This window comes from Chiloscyllium punctatum, chromosome 19 (assembly GCF_047496795.1).
Source record: "Chiloscyllium punctatum isolate Juve2018m chromosome 19, sChiPun1.3, whole genome shotgun sequence".
NCBI lineage: Eukaryota > Metazoa > Chordata > Chondrichthyes > Orectolobiformes > Hemiscylliidae > Chiloscyllium > Chiloscyllium punctatum.
Window position 1 is genome coordinate 80,427,037 of NC_092757.1, and position 24,221 is coordinate 80,451,257.

General features: G+C 36.6%; 1 protein-coding gene across 4 annotated transcripts in view; it reads left to right on the forward strand.

Moving 5' to 3' along the window:
* Positions 1-23,631, forward strand: part of LOC140491516 (vascular endothelial zinc finger 1-like) — a 48,243-nt gene extending 24,612 nt beyond the window's left edge. The window contains exons 4-7 of one of the 4 annotated variants that reach the window (XM_072589807.1): positions 3,444-3,615; positions 6,213-6,407; positions 12,135-12,371; positions 14,528-23,631. In XM_072589807.1, the coding sequence (XP_072445908.1) occupies positions 3,444-3,615; positions 6,213-6,407; positions 12,135-12,352 (585 nt within the window). In that variant the 3' untranslated portion in view covers positions 12,353-12,371; positions 14,528-23,631. Of the gene's footprint in view, positions 1-3,443; positions 3,616-6,212; positions 6,408-12,134; positions 12,376-14,527 lie in introns of all 4 variants that reach the window. The other 3 variants (XM_072589809.1, XM_072589810.1, XM_072589811.1) reach the window with 3 other exon arrangements.
* The last annotated feature ends 590 nt before the right edge of the window (positions 23,632-24,221 follow it).

Consider the following 24,221-nt stretch of genomic DNA (forward strand, 5'->3'; position numbering starts at 1 on the left):
TGTTTGGCATGCCTGCCTTCATTGGTCAGAACATTAAGTATAGGAGTAGGGATATCATGTTGCGGATGTACAGGGTCTTGGTGAGGCCACTTTTAGAATACTACATACAATTCAGGTCGCCTTTCGATAGAAAGAATGTTGTTAAACTTGAAAGATTGCAGAAAAGATTTACAAGGATGAGAGGGTACTTGCACACACAAGGACATTGCCAGGATTTGAGTTATCGGGAAAGGCTGAATAGGCTGGGGCTTTTTGCTATGGAGCATGGGAGGCTGAGGGTGACCTTTATAAAAGTTTATTAAATCATGAGGGCCATAGGGTGAGTAACCAAGAGGCTTTTTCCTAGGATGGAGGAATCCAAAACCTGAGGGTATAGGTTTAAGGTGAGAAGGGAAAGATTTAATAAGGACCTAAGGGGTAACTTTTTCGTGCACAGGGTGTGTGTATGGAATGAGTTGTGAGAGAAAGTGGTGGATGAGGATACAATTAAAACATTTAAAAGGCATCTGGATGGGTATAAGAATAGAAGGGTTTAGAGGGATGTGGGCTAAGTGCTGACAAGTGGGATTAGATTAGTTTGGAATGTCTGATCAGTGTGGATGAGTTGGAATGAAGGGTCTGTTTCCATGCTGTATGACTGACTCTTCAAAAGAGGTGACACAAATGTAAAATCCAGCTCTCGTTTTTCTCTTGTAACACCACAGTTTTCTTCTCCTTCCAGCATTTATCCAACTCCATTCTGAAGGCTGCTGTTGAATCTGTGTTTGCTACCCTCTTGGCGCATTTCAAATGTTAACCAACCTGTAAAGAATTTTTTTCGAATGTTTCCTTTGCCTGTTCTATAGTGACATTAAGTCTGTGCCCTGATTGACAGCCCTTAAATCTTTGGGAGCCATTTTGTCCAAAATTTATCCAAACCCTTCATGATTTTAAACATTTCCTTCAATCCTCCATTCAGGTTTTTCTGTTGTCAGGAGAACAGCACGATCTTTAGTTCATCCATATGACTTGTAATTGCTGGAATGATTCTCCTAAGTTCTCTCCAAAGCCTGTAAAACTTTCCTTAAGTGTGGTGCTCTGATTTAGCTGTAATGTTTTAGTTGAGGTGAAATGCTGTTTCAAATGCTGAGCATTATTTCCCAGTCTTCTCAGCCTCTAGTTGTAAACCCCAAGATTGTGTTTTTTGAAAATCGTTCGTTGGACGTGAGCATTAATGACTGGCAACTGTTGCCTATCCTTTCTCGTTGAACTGAGTATCTTGCTAAGTCATTTGAGGACAGTCAAGAGTCAAAGAACAGAGAAACTTTACAGCCTAGGAACAGGCCCTTCGGCCCTCCAAGCCTGTGCCATTCCAAATCCACTGTCTAAACCTGTCGCACAATTCCTAAGGATCTGTATCCCTCTGCTCCCCACCTACTTGTGCATCGGTCCAGACGCACCTTAAATGAATCTATCGTGCCTGCCTCTACTGGCAATGTGTTCCAGGCACCTGCCACCCTTTGTGCAAAGTACTTTCCATATGTATCCCCCTTAAACTTTTCTCCTCTCACCTTGCATGTGTGATCTCATTATTGAATCTTTCACCCTGGGGTAAAGCTTGTCTCTATCCACCCTGTCTATACCCTTCATGATTTTGTAAACCTCAAACAGGTTCCTCCCTCAATCTCCTTTTTTCTAATGAAAATAATCCTAACCTACTCAACCTCTCTTCATAGCTAGCACCTTCCATACCAGGCAACATCCTCATAAACCTTGTCTGCACCCTCTGCAAAGTGTCCACATTCTTTTGGCAATGTGGTGACCAGAACTGTACAGCATATTCTAAATGCAGCCGAACCACAGTGTTGTACAATTTTAATATGACCTGCCAGATCTTATACTCAATACCTCTTCCGATGAAGGTTATATTATATGCCGCCTTGACCACTCTATCCACCTGCACGGCCACTTTCAGGGTATAATGGACCTGAACTCCCAGATCTCTCTGCTCATCAATTTTTCCTAAGGCTCTTCCGTTTACAATACAGTTCGCTGTAGAATTAGACCTTCCAAAATGCATTACTGCTGTGGTTTGGGGTCATGTGTAGGCCAGAGCAAGTAAGGAAGACAGATTTCTGCCTCTTTACGGCTTTAATTAACCATTTAACCACAGTTGATGGTATTTTCATAGCAATATTACTGACATTAGCTTTGTTACATTATTCATTGACTTTAAATTCCAGTTGGTGTGGTGGGTTTTGAACCGCAGTCCCCAGAGCTTAGTTTGGACTTCTGGGTTACTGGTCTGATATTTCCTCCATGCCATTACTTCTTTGGTACCGCCACTTTGTCCTGCATCTTAAAAGATTTGTGCGTAAGAACTCAAGGTCTTCCTGTTTTTAAAACATTTAAAGCCCTTTAGCTTGCATTATATCTCTTTAAATCTTGCAAACAATATAGGTCACTCAACATTTTTCAGTGTTGAATTTCATCTGCTATGTATTTGTGCATGGTGGTAATTGGTTATATTAGATTTGCTCTGTGTATTGATGATTACTGAAAGGAAGAGGGTAAATTGGATTTGTCAGATACATCAGCCATAACATAATTGAATAATACAACATGCTCAAGGCTCTGAGTAATTTATTGTCATCCCTATTGTGGTGGCACTGAGTGACTGTTCCACATCTGACTTGAGCAAAGTGCCAAAGTAGTGTGGCATCCCAAAATGACAAACCGTTTTTAAAAAAGAAAGATCTGTTTCAAAGAAGGGTTATTGGACTCGATGTTAATTCTATTTCTCTCATCACAGATGCTGCCAGACCTACTTCGCTTTTTGAGCACTTTTTTTCATTTTTAATCATGGAGTCTTGCTGCTCACATGGTTCTGCCAGTGCTACTCTAACCAGCCCTGAGGACCAACCTCATTTTTCATTTTATTATTTCTGTCTGTTAAAACATGTCTTGTTCGTGTGCTCTATTTCTTCTTGACAATGCAGTTGAGATGAGGAGCTTGCCTTGAGGGGAAATTGCAAACATGGAACTGTACTTTAATTGTCATAACACAACATTGTTGCTTAAAGTGCCCACCTGTGCCTTGTCTGTGAAATACTTGTTGTATATCAATTGCACAGTGTATCAATCAAGGATATTTGCATGCACAGTTCTATATATGAAAGTGCAGAGTCCTGAAGAATTGGTGGAAGGAATGTAAGGATTTGTTTTTGTCCCATTAAACAAATTGTAAATAATATCTGTGGAATGTATTGTCACTTCTGGAGCTAAATTTAATGCCCTAGGTATAAATGAATTGCCTTAGAAAAGAAAGAAATGATGGATTATTCAGTGGGTCAGACTGTTAAATATTCTGGCATTTCTAACTAGTTAGTATTTTAATTTGAAAAGAAAGCTGTTATAATAATTTAAGAAAATGAAATATTGATGCCGGACTTGTATCCTTTTAGACGTGTGATGCAGCTTTTGCCACCAAAGACCGTCTGCGTTCACACATGATACGTCATGAAGGGAAGGTGTCCTGCCACATCTGTGGTAAACTGCTGAGTGCAGCTTACATCTCCAACCACATCAAAATGCATAATCACAACCAAAATCACAACTGCAATGTTTGTAACAAAGGTATGGGTTTTTTTTGCAGAATTTCAGTATAACTTGAAATGCATATGTGCTTTAATTAGTAACACGCAAGTATAAAAAAGGTGACAAATATTTTGTGCTAAATTTATTTCCCTGTTTGTTGCATTGCGCAAACGATTTCTGTTTGCAAGCTTTCTTCACATCTGTTTTCTCGGTTAATCAACCTATTAAACTGTAGCAGTTTAAACTGAGAATAGCTAAAAACATCACCCATATTTGCAGCTGTAATGCAGATACTTCTTTAATCAAAATGAGCCCAATAAACACTCTCTGTTTGATATGGAGAACTTCTAATCAATCACGACACCAGTTGAATCTTTGAGATATTTCTAATCAACTTGTTCAGCTGTTTGATGGCACACCTCTGGAGCAGGTGGGACTTGAATCTGGGCCTTCTGGCTCAGAAACACAAATGCTACCACTGCACAATTGGAAGTCTCAGTAAAACTCTGAGCCTGATGTGATTTGAATGTGCAACATTCTAATCTGGAGTGGGGTCATGCTACCATTGTGCCACAAGCACAGTCAATTGAATATTTTACACTGTGTTATAAGCATAATTCAGGAAGATGTGAAGCAAGATTGGAAAAAAGATATAAACTTGATTCTTCTATCATTGCCACTGATAACAGCAGTAATTAGTTTTATTATCCACTCCTGGCATCTGGCATCTTTCAGTCAGGTGTTGGTGAAATGGAAAGCATTTGGAAGAGATTTAATTCACTGTTTCGTTTTTTTTATGGAATAAGTGGAGTGTAACTAGAAAAACAATCCTTCCTTCTCTTCCTTCCTTGCCCACACTATGAAAAAGCAAATTCTAACATGCTGATATGAGCAATGGACTACTCAGCTGGTGTCTTGGAAATTTCATTTTGGAAACCTGTTGCTGTTTCTCTGCTAAACACCATAATTGTTGTTCTTGCCAAACTATTTTACTTTCATCTTTGAGGAGAAATACCGACAATACCCAAGTTGTTTTGCAGAGGTTTGAAATCCAAACCAAAGCATTTTTTCCCTGAATATGAAAGATCAGTAATGAGATTTGTGCGAGAAGTGTTTTTTCCTCAAAAAAAAGTCGTCTTTATTCCAGTCCTATATATCTATTGCTTAAAGTTTCTCTTGCAACCTCAAGTTCAAGTATAAAAATCCTGTCCACAGAATTGTTCTATACCAATGCTGCACCTTTATGACAGGTTAAGGTATGCGTGCAGCTATCAGAGCCTAGTGCTTAAACACTAGGTGGTACAGATCTGTACAAATCAAGAAATTCCTAAGTTATTTCTGTTCTTACTGCTGAATTAGCTAACCATTTGTTTAATTTTGTAAGGCCATGGCAATTGGTCTTAATGTGTAATAAACTAAGGAATAAGAAAGAAAAATGTATTCGTCAGCTCTTGATAGCTATTCAGTGTGCTGCACTCTCAAGTTTGCAAATATATACCCATCACAGTTTGGTAACCTGTCCCCATTCACTTCTCTGCCCTAAAATATGAAGGATGGCAACTTGAAGGGAAGACTGGAGAGCTCATGGCAGAGCCAAATCCTCCTCCATGCTGACTCTGATCAGATGGTACTTATCTTAAAAACCCAATCACTGTCTCTAATGAATTATACTCACTTTCCTACAACCAATCTAAAACCGACGGATCTCTCTTTTCGAGTGTACTTCTCCTCCAGTCCTAAAAAACGGAGCAATTTTCCAATCAAATCACTAAGATTTGAAACATTACTGCAAATGCAATTTAAGTTTTCCCACCTAAAATCATCAGGCCTTAAGATGTATCTCATTCCTCCATTATAATTGTTTTTAACCTGTTTTAAGTCCGCAAAGTACTTAATTTGTTTATTTTGTTCCTTTGCATGTAGTTTCACTGTTGTTTCCCGATCCTAGTTACAGAATTGTTCACCTTTTGGTAATGTCCCTTATGTTATTGTAATTTGCAGATTTTGTTTTCAAGCTTCTACCTTATTTCCCACAGATGGCAATAACGGTTATTAGGATATACTTCCACACACATCATCTGACAGATTTTTCCAAATGGTCATTCTTCTTATGTAAGTTTGGACATTCAGTGTCTGAACAGGCTGTTCAATTGTGCCAGACATTGCACTTGAGCCCAATTCTATATTCGCCTGGCACTTGTCAGTCAACTATTGATCAAGAGTGGGATTACTAGCCATTTTTCTCTCCAACTCTCCCCAACTTCCTAGTTCAGGATCAGTAAATTTTGACATAGCTGCATGAATGTTATAAATGTTTTGATGATAAGGTTACTCGTCGACTCCGTTTTAAAATGATTGTGCTGCTGTATTGTGCAATTTTATGCAATAAGAGGCAGTTTAATGAAGGAAATATTGGGTAATAGCTGATAATGCTTTTTTATGCAAACAACTGAATAAGGTTTCTAAAGAATGTTGCACGTAATTTTGTAATGTAATCTTGAAATGTCTTGTGATGAAAAGTGTTAAATTTGAGTTTTATCTGAACAAAGTCAGTCAGACTTTTAATGTCCCAGATTTATGGATATGGAGGTGTTTGTGCTTATTTTTTATCACCTGAAATCCCTATTTTTGTGTAGGTTTTACCACCGCTGCCTACCTTCGGGTCCATGCTCGAAATCACCATGGTGTCCATTACAAGTCTCAAAGATTTGTGTGTGATCAATGCGGCTTGCAGTGTCAGTCCCACAATCATCTGATAGGCCACAAGAAAAGTCACATGGGAGAGACCCCAACTTCCAGTGCCCCCTCTGTGGCAGCAGTAGCTTTAAAAGGCAAGCATCTCCTTAACCTGAACCTGGAGAATGCTCCACTCCTACCAGGTCATTTTGTAGCTAAAGCCTTCCCTTCTATTGGGATTCTTACGTCTTGAGGATATTGTGGAGTTGGGAGTGTGGGGTTGGAGGGGAGGTGGTGTAGTGTAGTTTAAGTTATATATTTAATTAGAGATACAGGTCTTAATACCACCACTTTCCAAAGGGGAGTTTCATTTTAACCTAATGAGAGTGATGCAGATCTGAAATACAGTAAATGTGCTGGAGCCATAGAGAAATTTTAAAATCATTTATTTAATCGTTGTGTAAATATCAGAAACCATTTAAACTTTGCATTCTTGCTAATTCCAAAAGGATTGGATTGCAGAGTCTACTTTAAATCTCAAATGATCCATCATCTCTTTGAGATAAACTTGTAATTTATGAAAATAATCCTCCAGTCATATGGAGCATTAGCTTCAGAATTGAGAGATTTGCTGCCCTGTATCTCAGATTTGGTATTAACCCTTTACAGTCTTGAACTTAAAGTAATATACAATCTTGCTGACCTCTTGGTTTATAACTGGTGATTACTTGAAAGCAGCATGACCTCAAGCTGCTGAAAACTCAACAGAAAAGTGCTTCTACTGAAAAATTGATGTCTTTCTATCTCTGCATTTACTTAAAACATAGTTTTAAGTAAATTATTAGTGCTGACCACCAACAAGAACGCTGAGTAGAGCCCTTTTATGTACTTAGTTTTTGATATTACCTTTCAGTCAGTGAATGACTCTGATAATGTGTCCTCAATAAGCTATCAAATGTATAAGGATAAGTCCATTACATTGAAAACTTTTCCAAAGTACTTAATTAACAATTATTACCACATACCATACTTCGACAAACAATGTACGCTGAGACTAATACAGTACAGAACAAGCACTACGATTATCAGTCGTTTTGATGAGCTGTTAATCCAAATTTCTTGCTCAAATAGAATATTTAAAAACAAGCATAAGACAATATTCAGATAGGAGGGTGGAGATCTCCAAGTGTCCTGCTAGTATTTCTCTTCCAACTCTCACTAAAACTGGTTGTCATCTTTCATGTATTTGAGGGGTTTGCTGTCTGCTAATTACCTGCTGCATTTTCTTATATGCAAGTGGGTATATTTGAAAAGTAATCTTTTTGTTAAGTTATTTGGGATCTTCTGAATTATTTCTTCTTTCACTGGTACTGAGTTAATCTTAAATAAGCATTTAAAATAAGTTCCAGTAACTAAAGGATGTTGTTCACATCGAATTTCTAAAATTGTCTGCATATGTCAAGCTCTTCAGTCAAGCCTGATTCTGTTTTAACACTAAACTCTGCGTTCTAAGGTTAGGGAATCAAGTTCCACTTTAGGGCTTGATCATTTGAGGAAGCAATTGTATTCTTTGTAAGATGTAATACCAAATCCCTAGCTCCAAATATCAGTCATTCCGATGATGTTTTACATCCCAGCATTCAAATGTGGATGTTTTCTAGTGTGTACCACTGATAAAACTGATGAGTTCTATCATTACCTATAGTGGAATCTTGTGTGCAAAATGACCGCTTAGCTTTTTAAAAATAATAACTCTGTTTTGAGATTGCATTTGTGTTTCTGAGAACTAGAGTGAGGTGCTACATAACGTCTTTCACAACCAGAAATATTAGACATCTTTGGACTTGTAATTAGTTATTTTGGTAAGATGGGATTTTATAGTTTCACAGTTGAATGGCATCCTATTTTTAAGTGTCAGTTAACAGTGAATATTTTAGTTTAAAGCTACAAGTCTCCTTAGTTTTCAGATTCAGAGCTGCAAAATCTTTAATTTTAATGCTTCTTTAAGGATGAGGAGATGCTATAACCTCTCTGAAGCATCTACTATAAGATTATAACTGTGAATAGTTGGTAAGAATGTAATAGGCTTTGGGGGTTACCCTTCTATTGGGGGATAGCCTGCTTATAACACTCTGGCAAAGTTCATATACAAAGAATGACCACTTGAGCAAAATACTGAGAAATGGCCATTCAAGAAAGATCAAATGAAGTGTAATAGAAATTGGTCGCAGCCAGGTTTATAGTTCCTTGAAAGTGGAGTCACAGGTAGACAGGTTAGTGAAGATGATGATTGGTATGCTTTCCTTTATTGGTCAGAGCATTGAGTAGAAGAGTTGGGAGGTAACATTGTGACTGTACAGGACATTGTAAGGCCACTTTTGGAATATTGTGTGCAGCTCTGATTTCCTTCCTATCGGAAGAATGTTATGCAACTGGAAAAGATTCAAAAACAATTTACAAGGATGTTGCCAGGGTTTGGAGGGTTTGAGCTGCAGGGAGAAGCTGAATAGGCTGGGGCTGTTTTCCCTGGAGCGTTGAAGCTGAGGGGTGAGCTTATAGAGGTTTATAAAATCATGAGGGGCATGGCAAGGGTGAATAGAAAAAGTTTTTTTTCCCTGGGTTGGGGGCATTCAGAACTAGAGGGTATAAGATTAGGGTGAGGGGAGAAAGGTTCCTTGTAAATCTAAGGTGCAACTTTTTCACACTGACAGTGTTGCATGTATGGGATGTGTTGTCAGAGGAAGTGATGGATGCTATTACAATTACAACATTTAAAAGGCATCTGGAAGGGTACATGAAGAGGAGGAGTTTAGAGGGATATGGATCAAGTGCTGGAAGATGGGGCTAGATTAATTTAGGATATCTGGTCGGCATGGACAAGTTGGACTGAAGGATCTGTTTCTGTGTTGTACATCTCTATGACTCCATAAGTGATTTAAATTCACTTTTGGGGTAATGCTGTCTTGACATCTATTCCTTTGGTGTATCAAATTCAATGATCTAATGCATTCAGTATTTTGCTGCGGTTCCTAATGCCCATTAAGAAAGGAACATATGATCTTCACCCAGTCTGGCCTGTCTGTAACTGCAAAACCTCAACAATGTGGTTGCCCTGTGACACAGCCGAGCAAGCCACTCAGTTCTACTCAGACCACTGTGACAAAGGCAGTGATTCAAGAAGGTAGCACACCAACACCTTGAGAGTATTTGGAAGTTGGCAATATATATTAGTCATGCCAATGAAAACCATATCCCACATGTGATTGAATAACAAAAATTACACACCTCCTGATCCAGTCCTTTTCATGTTCTGTTAGAAATTTTGAAGAAGGATATCGATCCTCCTTTACCTTCTGAGTGTATTGATATTAGTGTCAATACCATTTTTGCTCTATGCACTTAAAAACTCAAGTATCAGAGGGCTTAGTAATTGAAACTGGCACATGACCTCCATGATTGTAAAAGAGTCTATGTGACGGATTTGGGACTGTCCAAAAATGGAATAATATAGTTTGAGAAAGTTATTAGTGTTGGGTACCTTTGTTCAAATGGCAATTTGTGAGACTAAATTCTGTACGTTGATAAGCCTATCCACTGTTATGGCATCATCAACTTTCACAGCTCTCTGGGCATGAGGACCTACATAGAACCTGGGCGAGCATTCTGACCACAGCTCTTAACAGTAGGGGCTCGTGACACATTTCATCATCCTACACATCCTTAAGCTTTTCTAGTTGGACATTGTTGAATACTGTTCCACAGAATTATGGAATTCTGTAGCAGTCTGGGAGGTCATTCATCTAATCACATGTATTTTAGATTAAGCTTCATTCAATGCCCTGCCTTTTTACCCTGTCAATTTTCAAACTTTCAATAACTACTGTCTACTTTTTAAAAGTTTTGAATTCTACTACCACTATTTTCATGTTATAAAATTTCTCCCATCTTCACTTCCCATCTTTAGTTCTTTCATTGAAAATTTAAAATTATATACCTTTGTTACCACTCACTAGCAATCATTTTTCCCTATTTACTAATTACTCTTAACCTTGCTTTTGTGCAAAAAAACCCTGGATTATCTTTTTTCTCATAATCATAAACTCTTATCCCTGATATCATCTGAGCAATGCTTTCTACAGGCGTGACATTTTAATTCTAAGTAGGATGCCCCAATAATTAGCCCTAAGACCCCTGGTCTAAATGGTGACTTTTGTTAGATATAACATTAAACGTTTGAACTTGATGCTTCTGTTTATAAAGGATGTGATCTTGTGCTTTTCACATTGAGTGGAACTCCTTTTAGTTGTATAATTCTGCTTAATCGTTAGAGTAAATGTATATCACACTTTTTAAGTACCATCTGCTGTTTTGCACTGTTGGCATATACTAGTGTTAAAATTTGAATGGCCAACAGTATAATGGTGCAGCATATTTGAGTTTGAACATTAAAAATGCCATTGGGCAATGAGATGGTGATTTACCCTCCTCATTTTCCTTATGGTGTCTTGCCAATCTCTGCAATCCTAATTGAGAAAAACTGAAGAGGATAGATTTGCCACACACAGGAGTGCTACTTAACCAGTTGTCTTGCACTTAACAGCCTCATAGAAGCCTGAGGGCTGATCACTTACTTAGTGTGGCTATTGAGATGGTGGTCAAAATTGATGTCTTGTAATATGTTGTCTGATAGGACTGAATAAGGCATTCAATTTTGGATTGGCACACTGTGCTTTCATTTCTGGGCATTGATTTTAGAGTCCACCATGGACTGATTAGAATGGAAGGCTTTAATTCTCTTGTGGTCATAAAGATCCTACATGAAATAATTTCATACAATCTCATCACAGTTCCTTGTGGGTTTAAGATAGCAATAGGGAACTGCTCAGAATTTGACACTTCAGCAACGATGGTCAAATGAATATTTTTCCAAAACTGGAACAGAGTACGGGTGACTTTACCTTGATATTGCATCAGATTTGGAGTGCTTAATGCAAGGAGCTAAAAATGGGGTCAGGCAGTTTGTTTAATGAAAACACTTGAAATTGCAGCTATTTAAAGTAACAGTCTTGCTATAGTTTCAGGCTGTATGCCTGTAAAAGAATATTGAGGCAGAAGTGAAATTGTGAGATGAAGTTGTTCTTGAAGTTTAAAACTATGCTGTAACACAGCAGTCCTGCAAAATGCCAAACTCATGGGCAGGAGCAAAAATTATTATGAGCTATTGAAAATGTGGTCAGTTACTGAGTTTTAACTTTGCTACTGATGATTCACTAAAACTTAACTAACTTTGATTAAAATGACAACATTGTAATCTGTCAATATCCTGTCATTGGCTAACTCTAAAGGAGTACAAGCAAAAACACTTGGGAGGTTTTTGATAACCAGGGACTACCTGTGGTTTTAAAGAAAATTCAACCAACTGCTAAATTTGTACAATGTATGTTGGTGCTCTTTTGCTCATAGACTGTAAAGTGTTAGTTACTTGGGAGTACTTTTGATAAGATTTTATCTAATGCAAGGCTTCAAAAGTGTCCTGGGAGTGGCAGCGTTGTCCTGGTATGAATGTTATGTACTAATCTATGTATTTTACTTTTCTGTAGAATGTGTTTTTATTAATATCTAGGTTTTATATTTGATAACTACTATGTGGCAAGGAATCTTTTATTAAGAGTTAAAGATTGGTCTGTTTTAGGGTTGGCACATTTGATTTCATGCACTTTTACCTCAAATGCTGTTCAGTAAACATTTGAACTCTAGCTCGAAATTTCCATTCTCTGACGAGAGGTGCAGACATTACAACTTAAAATTTTTGCTGCTTATTTTGTTAGTATTATGACAAACCTTAATAGTTTCAACTGCCTGAGTTTGCTTTTTTAATTTAGATTTTCCTCCCATGGATGCCACTTTTTCCCTCGCATCCCCCTTCAGGGGAGGACTTCACTACAGCTACTGTCAATGCCACTCCACAATTGGCCAGCAGGAAACGCAATTGAAATGGGGAGAGTTGGATCCTGCCTGCTTTCCTGCCACCTCACCCCACCTGACATGGAATGCCTTGCTACTGCGTGGCGCTTCATCTAGCAGCCCAGTTGAGAACTGACAAAACTTACCAAACTGAGGCAAGTGAGTTGGAGTGACAGACAGCCTTGGGACTCAAAACTTGCAAGCTTCGTTTGCAAGGCTATTGGGTTGCCTGTGGCCTTTTTGTTTAAGGGGGGGGGGAGTGAACTTACAGAAAGATTGAGGGGTTATAGCTGGCAGTGTTCCTGCTAATACTGCTTAATGATGTGCATTTCAGTGGCATTTAATAAATTTGAGGGGAAACTGCTGGTTGTTTACCTTACTATGATAGTATCTGTCCAGCATTTCCGTTTGAGAGATCCCTGTGCCAACTTCATTAATTGCTAAATTTTACTTTTATATTTTTATTTGAATTATTCAATGGAGATTTCTTTGACACAATTTCAATTTCTGTTAGTTCGATGATCAGTTACAAATCTGCCTAAATTCTGATTTGCTAGTTTATACTCAGCTACTTCTATTTTTTAAAAAAAGTGTAACTATCAATCTCCATGGTGTTGCACGGGATGGTCAAACAAGTCTTCAGGTGAATCAGAAGTTGATGTGGGTAATTGGAGCACGGTACGCAGCTGTAATTCAGTCACCATTTCAAAGTCATCTATTTGATCCTTATTTTTATGTTTCTGTGATAAATGATTGTGCTGCAAAATTCAAAATGCAACACATTCCAAAAGTATAAGTCAAGCGTTACAAGTTTGCATCAGCAATTTTGTTATAAGTGTGACTGAACATATTTATTACAGAGAAGGTTGATAGGAAATTTGTGCAGGTGTAAGATTTTTAACACATCATAGATTATACCTTTTTATACCTGCTGACTCATACTAACTCTGGTAAATTACATTAGTCGCCTCGAGATTTTCATAAGCTTCAAAAAGCTGCCGATCCCCATAACTGTACTTGCAACAGCACAGAGGAATTTTTTCTTTATGACCTTTCATAGCAACATCTTTGGACACCCACTGGTGACTGAAAATAAACTCAGCTGTGTACCTGCTAATAGAATTCAATTATGAAGTTAGCTGCTGCTGTGATTCTCTCGAACTATTGGGAGTTTCACATCTTTGTCAGTTCTTTTAAAAGGGTTTTTGTTTGATTCAAATATGGGGACAAATGCTGATGAGAAAATGTAGAACGAAAGTTAGTTGTCCTTGTAATTCTTCTAATTCCACCCAATATTGAACTGTTTCAAGCTTTCAGTGCCCTTTGCAACTCCCTCTTTGTTGCTCCTTCCAATTTTTATTTTGCTTTACCCCAAATAGAAAAGTTTTTTTGTTTAACGCCTTTGTTCTTTATCTTCATTTACCACAATACCATTAAAATAATTACCTGACTTTTGACCGCTCCATGAATGGCTTTTTGGTTGCAAATACCTAATTTATTACTACCCCTAATTTCTTTTACTTCAGTGAATATTACTTAATTTCCTGAAGATTTTGTATTTGTCCCTTATTGACCTAAAAAAAATTCCAAGTTTCCTCTCTTTTATAAAGTTTAACATTAATATGTCATACTGTTCACCCTACCATAATGTTTTGGTATTACAGCTTTATTTTAAATAACGAAAGCAGTTTACCTATACTCTAATCATTTATTTATAAATGGTAAAACCATATTGATGAATACGGTTAATAATTCTTAGTGCCCTATTATTAACTGGCACTTTGTGCTAATTACTACTTTCTTGTACAGCTATGTGATATTGATTTCCACTTGTTATGTGCACTGTATCTGAATGGAACTTTTTTTGTGCATAGTTCTGCAGGGACCAATTCCTCAAGACATTTGGAATTGAAATTGTTAAAAGTGGATGTGAGCTAAACATTTTATTCCAAAAAGATAGAAATGTTTGTCAATGGAATTGTGTACATAATGTCAGTTTACCTTTCTGCCAAGCTTTGAGTATTCACACTGCTAATCAATATATTTGCATATCTGAAACACTTTACTATCGGTTAACTTTAATATTAGTAATGAAAATGCCAAGAAATAATCTTCATTGTTACCAGAATCTAAAATTTAGAAACAAGAACTGTGATGCAAGTCTGTTTATCTTAATTTATTTGGGATGGAGAAAGAAGACCATCTTTAAATATTTTTATTTTGTACTGTAAAAAGCTTTAAATTTTTAAACACTACTTGTTTGCTAATTTTTTTTTTCACTTTTCTCCTTCAAAATCCTTTATTCTTCCAGACACTGCTGAGGCTTGCCACACTCCAGCACCTGCTGTAAGTCCAATGAATATAGTTAGGCCTGTGGAGAGTGTGCCTTTTCTGTCCCAGGTCTTGCCAACATCTCCACCATGGTGAAAGATATTGGATGCAAGTGCTACTGTGTCAACAGCTGAATTACGATTTTATTACCCAGTAGGTATGCTGATGCCTAAAGTGAATTAAACCCAGGATCTTCAGTTAATTCTACCAAGAAGATGAAGAGATGTTGAGCGGTCTTTCTCCAGTCAGGGGGAGAAATCAATTTTATGGTTTTTGTAACTATGTAAAATTATGGTCTAATGTCCAGACTCTGGATTTATTGACTAGTTAAAAGGTAGGTTATACATATTTTTGTGTCATTCCTATACCTCCTTCTGGGAATAGGTTGGTGATATGTGCTGAAAAGTGGACACACATGCTAATGTCTAAATACGTACATAGACAAAGTGATTCTATTAATGGATCCCATTCTGTCAGAGCAAGAACACAAAATTAATAAGGCTGAGGAATTGTCTGTCACTTATTTGGTTGCATATCCTCTACTGCTCATTGTTGCATCTGTTTGTACAATTTGATCTGACTACACTGGGGAAGGACAGACTTCAAGAAAAATTAACAGTTCTGAGGTTGAAAACCTGGAATGTGCTGGTATTTGACATGTTAAATCATATGTGCGCTTTTCTCGGAACCTGTAAACCCACAAATTATTTCCTATATAAATTAGACTAAAGTTGTAACCTTGTTTTAAAGAATGCTTTGAATCACATTGGTGTTACATTGCACTAGTGTATAAGTTGTTCCCCTATATTAATGAGGGCTGGAAAATGAGCATCAAATATAAGCAGGTGCTGTTTCTTACTGTACTGTTTCCTTTGTGATTATACTAATTTGGTTTTGCTCCTAAGTTGAAATGTTATAGAAATATTATCTATCTTATGCATTTTATTTTGGTCTTCAAATGTGGAATTTGAGGTTTTTTAAACATGTATGGAAGTTACTACTTGTCCCGTCTCCACGGACTGTTAATTTTGGATCCAATCAACAGACAATGTTCCTACAAAAAAAAATAGTAGTTCATTATGTCACATTAACACTCAGGTGGAAAGGATGGAGAACTTGAACTATGTCAATTAAACCCAGGTTATAAATTAATTTTCTTTTTAGAAAGGAAGTGGTAATCACAGTTTTAGCATTGCCTCTCCTGAAATTATTAATATCAAGGCAAATGAAAGTGATCATCTCTCAGTTTCTCCAAGATAAGTTTGTACAAGTCCCTTGGTATCTCATGTAATTGAAAGTACAGAATCATGACTCTGTATTTGGATTCATCTTTCTGGTTAAATTGCTGAGAAGGTCATTCCTTCAATGCATTCTTTCATTGTGTTGGATTGCTATTTTGCTTCATGATGACACTTGCAGAGCCCTCCGAAAACCTATGGAAACTAGTAAATTTACAAATATGTTTAAAGTATTTTGTGGATTTAGTGGGTAATTAACCTTTACAAACCAAGAAGAAAGGTGTTAGGTAACGGAGGCAAAACAAATAGGCAGAGTTCCCATTCCTGATTTTTAGTCAGTTACCTTCAGTAGGGAATATGTGGATTGGGACTAGTGACAATATTGACCTTGGGAATAGTGTCAAGGTACTCTGTGGTGGGATAATCAGCTGCTGTCCATGGCCTAGGGTCAAACATGAAACTTGGACAATTCACTGAGGTACCAAATGGAATCCATTACCTGCAAGTATATGGCAGTAGGTGTCTTTATCTTATCTCCAAGAGAGAAACTTTATAAAGATTAAAAATATAAATTTTTTGAGTTGTGCACTTTATTGAATTGCTCATTTTTCTTTCCATAAGCGAAATATGATTTGGTTTTTGTCATTCTGCCAGCATAAGATATACCAGCTAGTGTAAGAAAAGCACCTGCTCAGGATTTTACTGTTGGATGTTTAATGGCCAGTCTGTGGGATCTAAAGCCAGATGTAACTTTTTATCCCTTTCAATCTTAAATATCCAGGATTTTGGGAATAATTTTCTAACTATACATTTTCAAAACACAACACAATTCAAGAAATTCTGGTTTCACAGTTTGGCTTTTTACTTTGTTTTTATCTCTTTGGTAATATTTTTAGTAAGGTACTGTATTAGGCTGCAATTTAATTACAAACCACAGCATTTGGATATCTAACTAGTATCTAATTCTAACACCAAAATTGTACTATATTCATGAACAATATTATACCTTGTTGTTTAATTTGGCAAAGAACTGATCTGCCTCCTATTTTAATGATCTCAATTCCCATTTATGGAAATTCTCTAACTGAACATTCTCTCAAGTGTACATGTTACCTCTTCAGTTTACTCACCCATTCCTTTCCGTGCTACTGATTTTGAATATCCACAGCTCATAACTATATTTTGATAAATGTACTACATTAGTGAATTTTAATGTCAATTTTACCTTGATTACCATTGACGTTGTAGTGTATTCCGAATCTGTTTTCTAGCCAAAACAGGGCTTCCTCTAACATCAGCCCTCTGGCCAACCCTTTCCCAATTCTTCATATGGACCTAAGCAGCTTATGGTACAGGAAGTCAGATTAATTTTCATTTTTTTTTAGGAAGGTGCCTTTTGGGGGATGAAGTACAAATTGAAGCACATTGCTTGCTTTAAAATATTGCTTTTACTGGAATCGTAAAATTTTGATCAATTTGTGTGAAGAAAATTGAAGTGCTTTGGCTCCAAATCACTTAAAAAATATATAATTAATGTTTTGGGAAGAGCCAGTAACCAGAAATGGACAAGATTTCATATTTGACTTTTTTTAGAATTTTAAAACTAAAGTTTTGCAGCATCTTCACGTCTTTTGTGCAATTAATGATTATGAAACAGAAGAATAAGTTCCATTTCCCAATACCATTTGCTTTTCATGCATGCATGTTGAAAATCTGTTTACAACTGCGCTCTGTACAGCAGTGCTGCTTACTACCTCTACACTTTTTCCACATTGGAAAACAAAGCACCATGACCCATTGTACATTTTAGAAAATCATTGAAGAATTATGCACCTATTGTAAATTTAGGATATTCTCAAACTTACTATTTTTGTTAAAATTATGCATTGTGTATATTTGTAATGCATTGACTTAAGCTTTATTTTGTTTTTCTTTATTACCTAGCTTTACAATTAATCATGTACTAAAAAATTAATACTTTTGCTGTTTCTGTGACTGCAAGATACTGTCTTATTTTCCAAATTAAAGTATCAGCTTCAGGTTCTTTGATCTCTTTTAATATAAAGAAAAGTCCAGTATGTATAGGGAACTAAAACCCTGTTCTATACCTCCTAGACATGAGAAATATTTTTAAAATTTACAATAGCAATTAAATAATTGAAGCCACCAGTTTTTTGCACTGTTTGTAATGTTTATTAGATGTGGCATTGTTGCCAATACCTCAAATTAAGATGGGATTCTGATATCTCAATGCAAGTTCATTTACCAAGCAGTGATTTAGCACAGGTTGATTGAGAACTGATAACATTAAGCTCTGAATAGTTATCAACTAATTGTGGTAGATATTTTTCATGTGTAGATAATGCAGGAGCAGAGTGGTTACATGACTGGCTGAGTGATCTAAAGGCTTCGTTGTTGATCTGAAGAAATTGATTCAAATCATGTCAGCTGGAAGTATAATTAAATAATTATTTTTTTACACTGTTTTGTGTAGACATGAATTAAATAAAACAATCAGTAATTGTGAAGATGAAGCTGCTAGATGAACCTTTTTACAGCTCACCCAATTCATTAAGGATTTTTTTAAAAGAAAAAAGCCTTGTCACCTTTAACTGGACTGGCCTGATGTGACTCCAGACCTATTACACTGTGTTTGAGAGTTAACTGCGTTCTGAAATGGCCCAGCAAACCACTGTATTGTAAAGGAGGCAGCTTACTGTCATCTCCTTGCAGACAATTGGGAATGAGAAATCAATGAGAAATTAGTGGTGTTATCCTTCTCTGGTGAATGAATGAGGTTTTAAAAATAATAAAACTTGCTACACGATTGATGGTAGAAGAAAAACAATGGATTTATGTGTAACAGTGACAACTATAAAAGACTTCCCAATAAACGTTTGGCTTTTCTTTGAAAGACACAGAAGCACTCTTTTTGTTTTTCCCCTGTGCAACGTACAATTCACAGAATGTTGTTCTGCTTCAACTTCTGTACTGCTGCTGCTCAGTAACAGACTTAGAAGCTGATCAAAACTAGCCTCATGTATCCAACCACTTGTTCATCACCCACAATGTGGAACGTTCTTGGGATCAGTTCAGTATCTAATCAGCTAATGTACTGAAGATAAATTTTAGAACTTAGTGTATGTAGTGTTGCAGGCCTAAACACACAATCCTATTGACAATAACAGTGCATTAGGATTTTAACATTCTTAACCAAAACGTTGTCCACTGTAGGTACATTTTGACATGTTCAAGTTGGAGCATAAATGCAGTGGGAATGCATTTTATTTCATTTTTGTGTAAAATAAAAATTAATGTAGGCGATATTAGATCAATACAGTGCAAAATTGGGAGCTTTGATGTGATTCTTGACTGTAGTGTTATCATCTCTGGAGTTCACAGAAGTGCAAACATGAGGTTATATCTACCTAACATGACTCTTTCTACATTTAAAATTGCTTTGAGTCTTGTGCTGTAATTCTTTTTAAACTGATAGTAAATAGAAGTTATTGTTGAAATGTGAAAAGCCAGTGTCATCAAAATTTTCAACTGTAGCAATTTTTCCTCTTTGGTTCCTTGTTTTATTTCCTCCTCTCTTGGTTCACCAAAGAGAATGGGCAGCTGCCAGGAGGTACTTAGAGCTATTCCATCCCTCAATCATCTTGTTCCCTCAACCAACCTGGGTTAGCCCCTGCCTGATAGAATAGTTTTTAAAACTCCTGTCTGAGTTATATCGTACAGCTAGTCACTAATTGCCTGCCTATGGTTCATGGTAAAATTGATGTGATCCTACTTTTGGTAAGGAAGGAAAAGTAAGGGAGATTATTGGACATGGTAACCTAGCGATTCTATACTAGATGAGCAGTTTAGAAGTTGGAAGTTCTCAGCTCACCTTGGCAATTTGAATGCATTGAAAATTTTAATTAGTGGACTGGCATCAGAAAACTATCAAAGATGTTGAATTAACAATATATCATCTGTTCCACTTAAATTCTTCAAGAGACTTCCCACCCCTTCTAAATTCAGCTTACTCCAGCCCCTTTTACCGGGTTGACTCTTAATGCCCTCAGCAATTTGGGGATGAGTAATACATCATTGCCTTGCTTGCAATCCTCGGATTGAGAAAGGAAATGCAAACATGCAAGGGCTTTTAAGGAAATGGAAAATAAGTTGTCAGATATTTGTCACTAACTCAAGCCAACTGAAGTGTTGTCAGCACCTTTATGAATTCAAGTCGACATTATATTCTGTCTGCTAATAAGCATTTTATGGGCAGTAAAAGTGATATTCTGAAATTGAAAGTGGAAGTACATTTTTGAAATTCAGGAGGATGAGGTAGTTTTGCATCTGGCAATTTAATTTACATGTGCAAAGTGGGCTTCCCATAGTTTCAGTTCTGAAAATTAAAGTGTCTGATTATAAATGGTTAACATTGAATAAACCTAATTTGCACTGATAAAATTGTCTTTCCCTTTTTTTTAATGCTTTCGGTGAAGATGCAACACACTCACTAAGTACTATAATAAAAGCTTTATCTGGTCACCTATCATAGAGTATAAAGTCTGGGCTAGCTAGATCATTTAGGAATGAAATCAGAGTATAGTAGAAATCTGAAATTACCTTTCAGCGAATGGCTGAGACCATTTCAAGGCTGAAATTGGTAGCCATTTGTTGGGCATGGATTTTCAGAGCTAAGGAGTTGAGGTACAGATCAAATATGATCTATGAGACAGCCAGCATGCAATGCTCATTATCCAGTATTTTAAATATATAAAGAGGGAGACTAAATGGCAACAAAAGACCAATATTTGTTGAATTATGTAAAGAATGGTCAGAAGTGGAAGTATGTTTTGGTGAGCTGTAGTTTGCATTTCATTCACCTTTCCCAGTTAGTAAATATGGAACAGTGGAGCATTTTAACCTTACACCCCTCTGTTGACCAATCTCTGCTAAAAAAAATTTGTCCTGTTGGGGTACAAGTCCAAGGGAAAACATTGAAATAACTTTTGTACAATTAAATTCCCTTTTGATAAATGGGAGGTGGGAGAGATTTTATTTAAAAATAAAATGAGTATAAAGCTTTTGGGATGTCTGTTAGTTAGCAAAGTTGTAATATCATGACATATTCCTGTTCAACTTTCTGCTTTTGGTGTAACTCGGCCTTTCACTTATGGAAGTAATCTGTAACTTGGCCTTTTCCCTTTTTAAAAGCATAAAATGATTCTCAATTTCCTTGTATCAATAAATTTGGTCTGAGATTATAGGGAATTGTGAGAAAAGTATTAAGAACAGAGTGGAGAAACTTACACTTGTATTATAGCTTACATTTGTATTGGGTTTGCTTTTCCTCTACTTGAGTGCTGTCCTTGAGAATGGTGAGTGAAAGTGGATTATATTTTCATGGCCAAATAGCTGTTCCATTCTGAGTCAATTGTTCGCAATCTTGACATGATCACTGTTTAGCCTCTTTGTATTGGGAAGAATGTACTTACTTTAGATGGAGTGCAGTAATTGTTCACATGGCAGGCACCTAGATGAAAGGTAGACAAGAAGAAAACTTGGACCAAGTTCATATCATTTGCTTAAAAGAACAAGAGATGATCTCTTCTTGAAATATAAAGCTGTTAAGGTGCTTGACTGGGCAGATGCCCTAAGGAGGAATCACCCGGCTGGGTGGGAGAACGGAAGGATTGTTGATGCTGGAGATCAGTCAAGAGTATGGTACTGGAAAAGCACAGCAGGTCAGGAAGAAATTCCTCAGACGCTGCCTGACCTGCTGTGGCTCACTGTGCTGGGAGTGTGGAACCAGAGATTACAGTTTCAGTAAGGGCCATGAGAATTACTTCAACTCAAAAGACCTTAAATCGTTAATTCTTTGCACAAAGAAATTGGCATGTTCAGTTGTTGAGCATGTTCAAGCCAAATTGACAGATTTTTGGTGTAGAGAATTGAGCTTTGGGAATAGGGTGACAAAATGTAACCAAGGAAAATGATCACCTAAGATTACATGAGGAAACAGACTTGGTCGGGAGAATGGCCTCTTCCTGCTGTGAATTCTCTAAATAGGGAGCTGACTTTAAATAGGTCTGGAAGTAATCTCCATATGCGGTAATGCTGTATTCTAGGTAGTGCTGCAGGAGCTGAGTTGCTAAGCAACATTGTCATACAGCACTTTGATTCTTGCTTCAGATTTGAATGAGCTTGAAGTGTCTCTTTGAAGGAAAGTTGCCAATTGCCTGATATTTTCTCCATGAGCATGGGATATTGTGTCGTAGATTATTAATCATGAAGAAAAGTCACTTTCTGGTTTTTATTAAAAGAATCATGATCACTAAAGGATCTGCTTTTGAACCTGTTTTCAGGAAAGATTCAGTTCCCATTATCTGGCACCAGGTTTTTTTTCTTTTGGTGAGCCAGAAATTATGATCAGCCCGTACCAAATCTTAGTAATTTACTAAGATTATAAATCTTAGTAATTCCTTTGTGTTTGTTCATATTCACAATCAACTAGAATTTTTATTCAATGGTAGGTGATTCTCTTTGCTATTTCATATCCTCTTCTGGTCAATTCATGAGTAATGCCAAGACCAATTCAACCAGAAATTGTATCTTAACTAGTATGGGTTTGTACCAACATGTACATCAAGGTATGTTGAAAGCATTATTTTAAAGCGTTGTACTGAAATCCTCTGAAATACATTTGGGAAATATGCAGCTGCTATTATGGAAAACTAGGTTTGTGTTTTTTTTTAATTTCCTAAGAATTTTACCAAATAGCGCTCGGTACAGAGTTCATCATGTAGTAATGAGTATGTACAACATCATTTTCATTTCAGTACGCAACAGAAAGCCTTTCATGTGAACATGAAACCATAGGATACAAAGTTAAGGATTATGTACTCTACACCACGGAGTTTGAGGAACAGACAAAGTGCAGTTTAATCTGTACAAATAAAATTGCTGCATATCAAAGCAGAATTTACTTAAACAATTCTCAATATGATTATAATAAAGACGTAATATTTGCACGGTTTATAGAATCTATATAGAATTTTTAGCTATACTACAGTAATGTCTGAAAAGGATATAGGAGTGCCAGTGCTAAGACTATGTAGCTTCCCAAACAATAATTGTTTTAAAAATAAAAATAACTAAAACATAAGATGTATGCTGTAAAAAAAAATTATAGATTCCTGAAAGTGATTTCAAGAGCTAACTTTTACATATAATTGCCCTGCAACCTTCCTGATCAGACCACATCCTTGATAAATCACTCCAAGATGTTCATCATTCTCTCTTTATTTTAGACCCTTACCTAGACTGCTGGGATTGGGGTGGATGGGATTGAATCCAACATATATTTTGCAGTAAGATTCTCATTAGAACTTCCAGCGATGACAGTTGTTGCGATGCACTGGACACTGTTGGATTGTTAGCCCTGGTATTCGGTGCTTTTTCAGATTTTGCTTATGATTTTATAAGTTTTTTTTAATGATCAGGTTTTTGCAAAAGTACTGCATTTGTTTTGCTAACTGCTTGAAGTCATGCCTTGTGCAGTGAAGACACCTGCTGCCATACCTTCAGTCTGCTTGTGTAAAATTCTTACAACTACCTTTTATGTCTACTGCTCTGCCTAGTATTTGCATATAGTACAGAATTGTGTCAAGATTAAAAGAAAAAAATTCCTGTTCTATTCTTGTGTTCTGATAACTTTGGCTTTTTATATATCTTGTGCTGTATATTCAGTGTAACTTTTAGCAGGAAGAAAATGATACCTGACCATAGATTTGTAGATAACCTGTTCAGTATGTATTATTGAAACTTTGAATAAATTTTTTTGTTATGAGATATGACTCACTTTTTCTATTCAAATGAATTAATTGGAATATTGGTGAGTTCTTTCTGGGTAGGCTTTTGGCCAATTCTTTGAATTGTTCGTGGAACCTGAATTACTATATCTATAGAGTTTTTTTCCTATTAACTAAACCATCTAATTCAGGACTACTTGATGCAATTACGGAGTATGAGTTACTGGAATTAAATTACTCTGACATGCATATTGTGGCTATCATTGGAAAAGTCCAGACCAATATCTGCTAAGTTTAACAACTATCAAGAATAGAAACAGTCGGACTCTGGGATATAGACAGACCCTAACCTCACACCTTTAATGCATTATATGAACTGAAATGTCACTTTTCTATGTGACTTGAAAGAAGTTTTAGGATTTGCATATTAATGAATCAAAACGTGCATCTAAGTAATTAAAGACGTACCAGCAATTTAGATTTGTATCAGTTGTATGACACTTTGATCTTTTGCTATAAATTCTGTGTCCTATGATCCAGCCCCACTTAGCTACCTGATGAAGGAGCAGCGCTCTGAAAGCTGTTGCTTCCAAATAAACCTGTTGGTCTATAACCTAGCGTTGTGAGA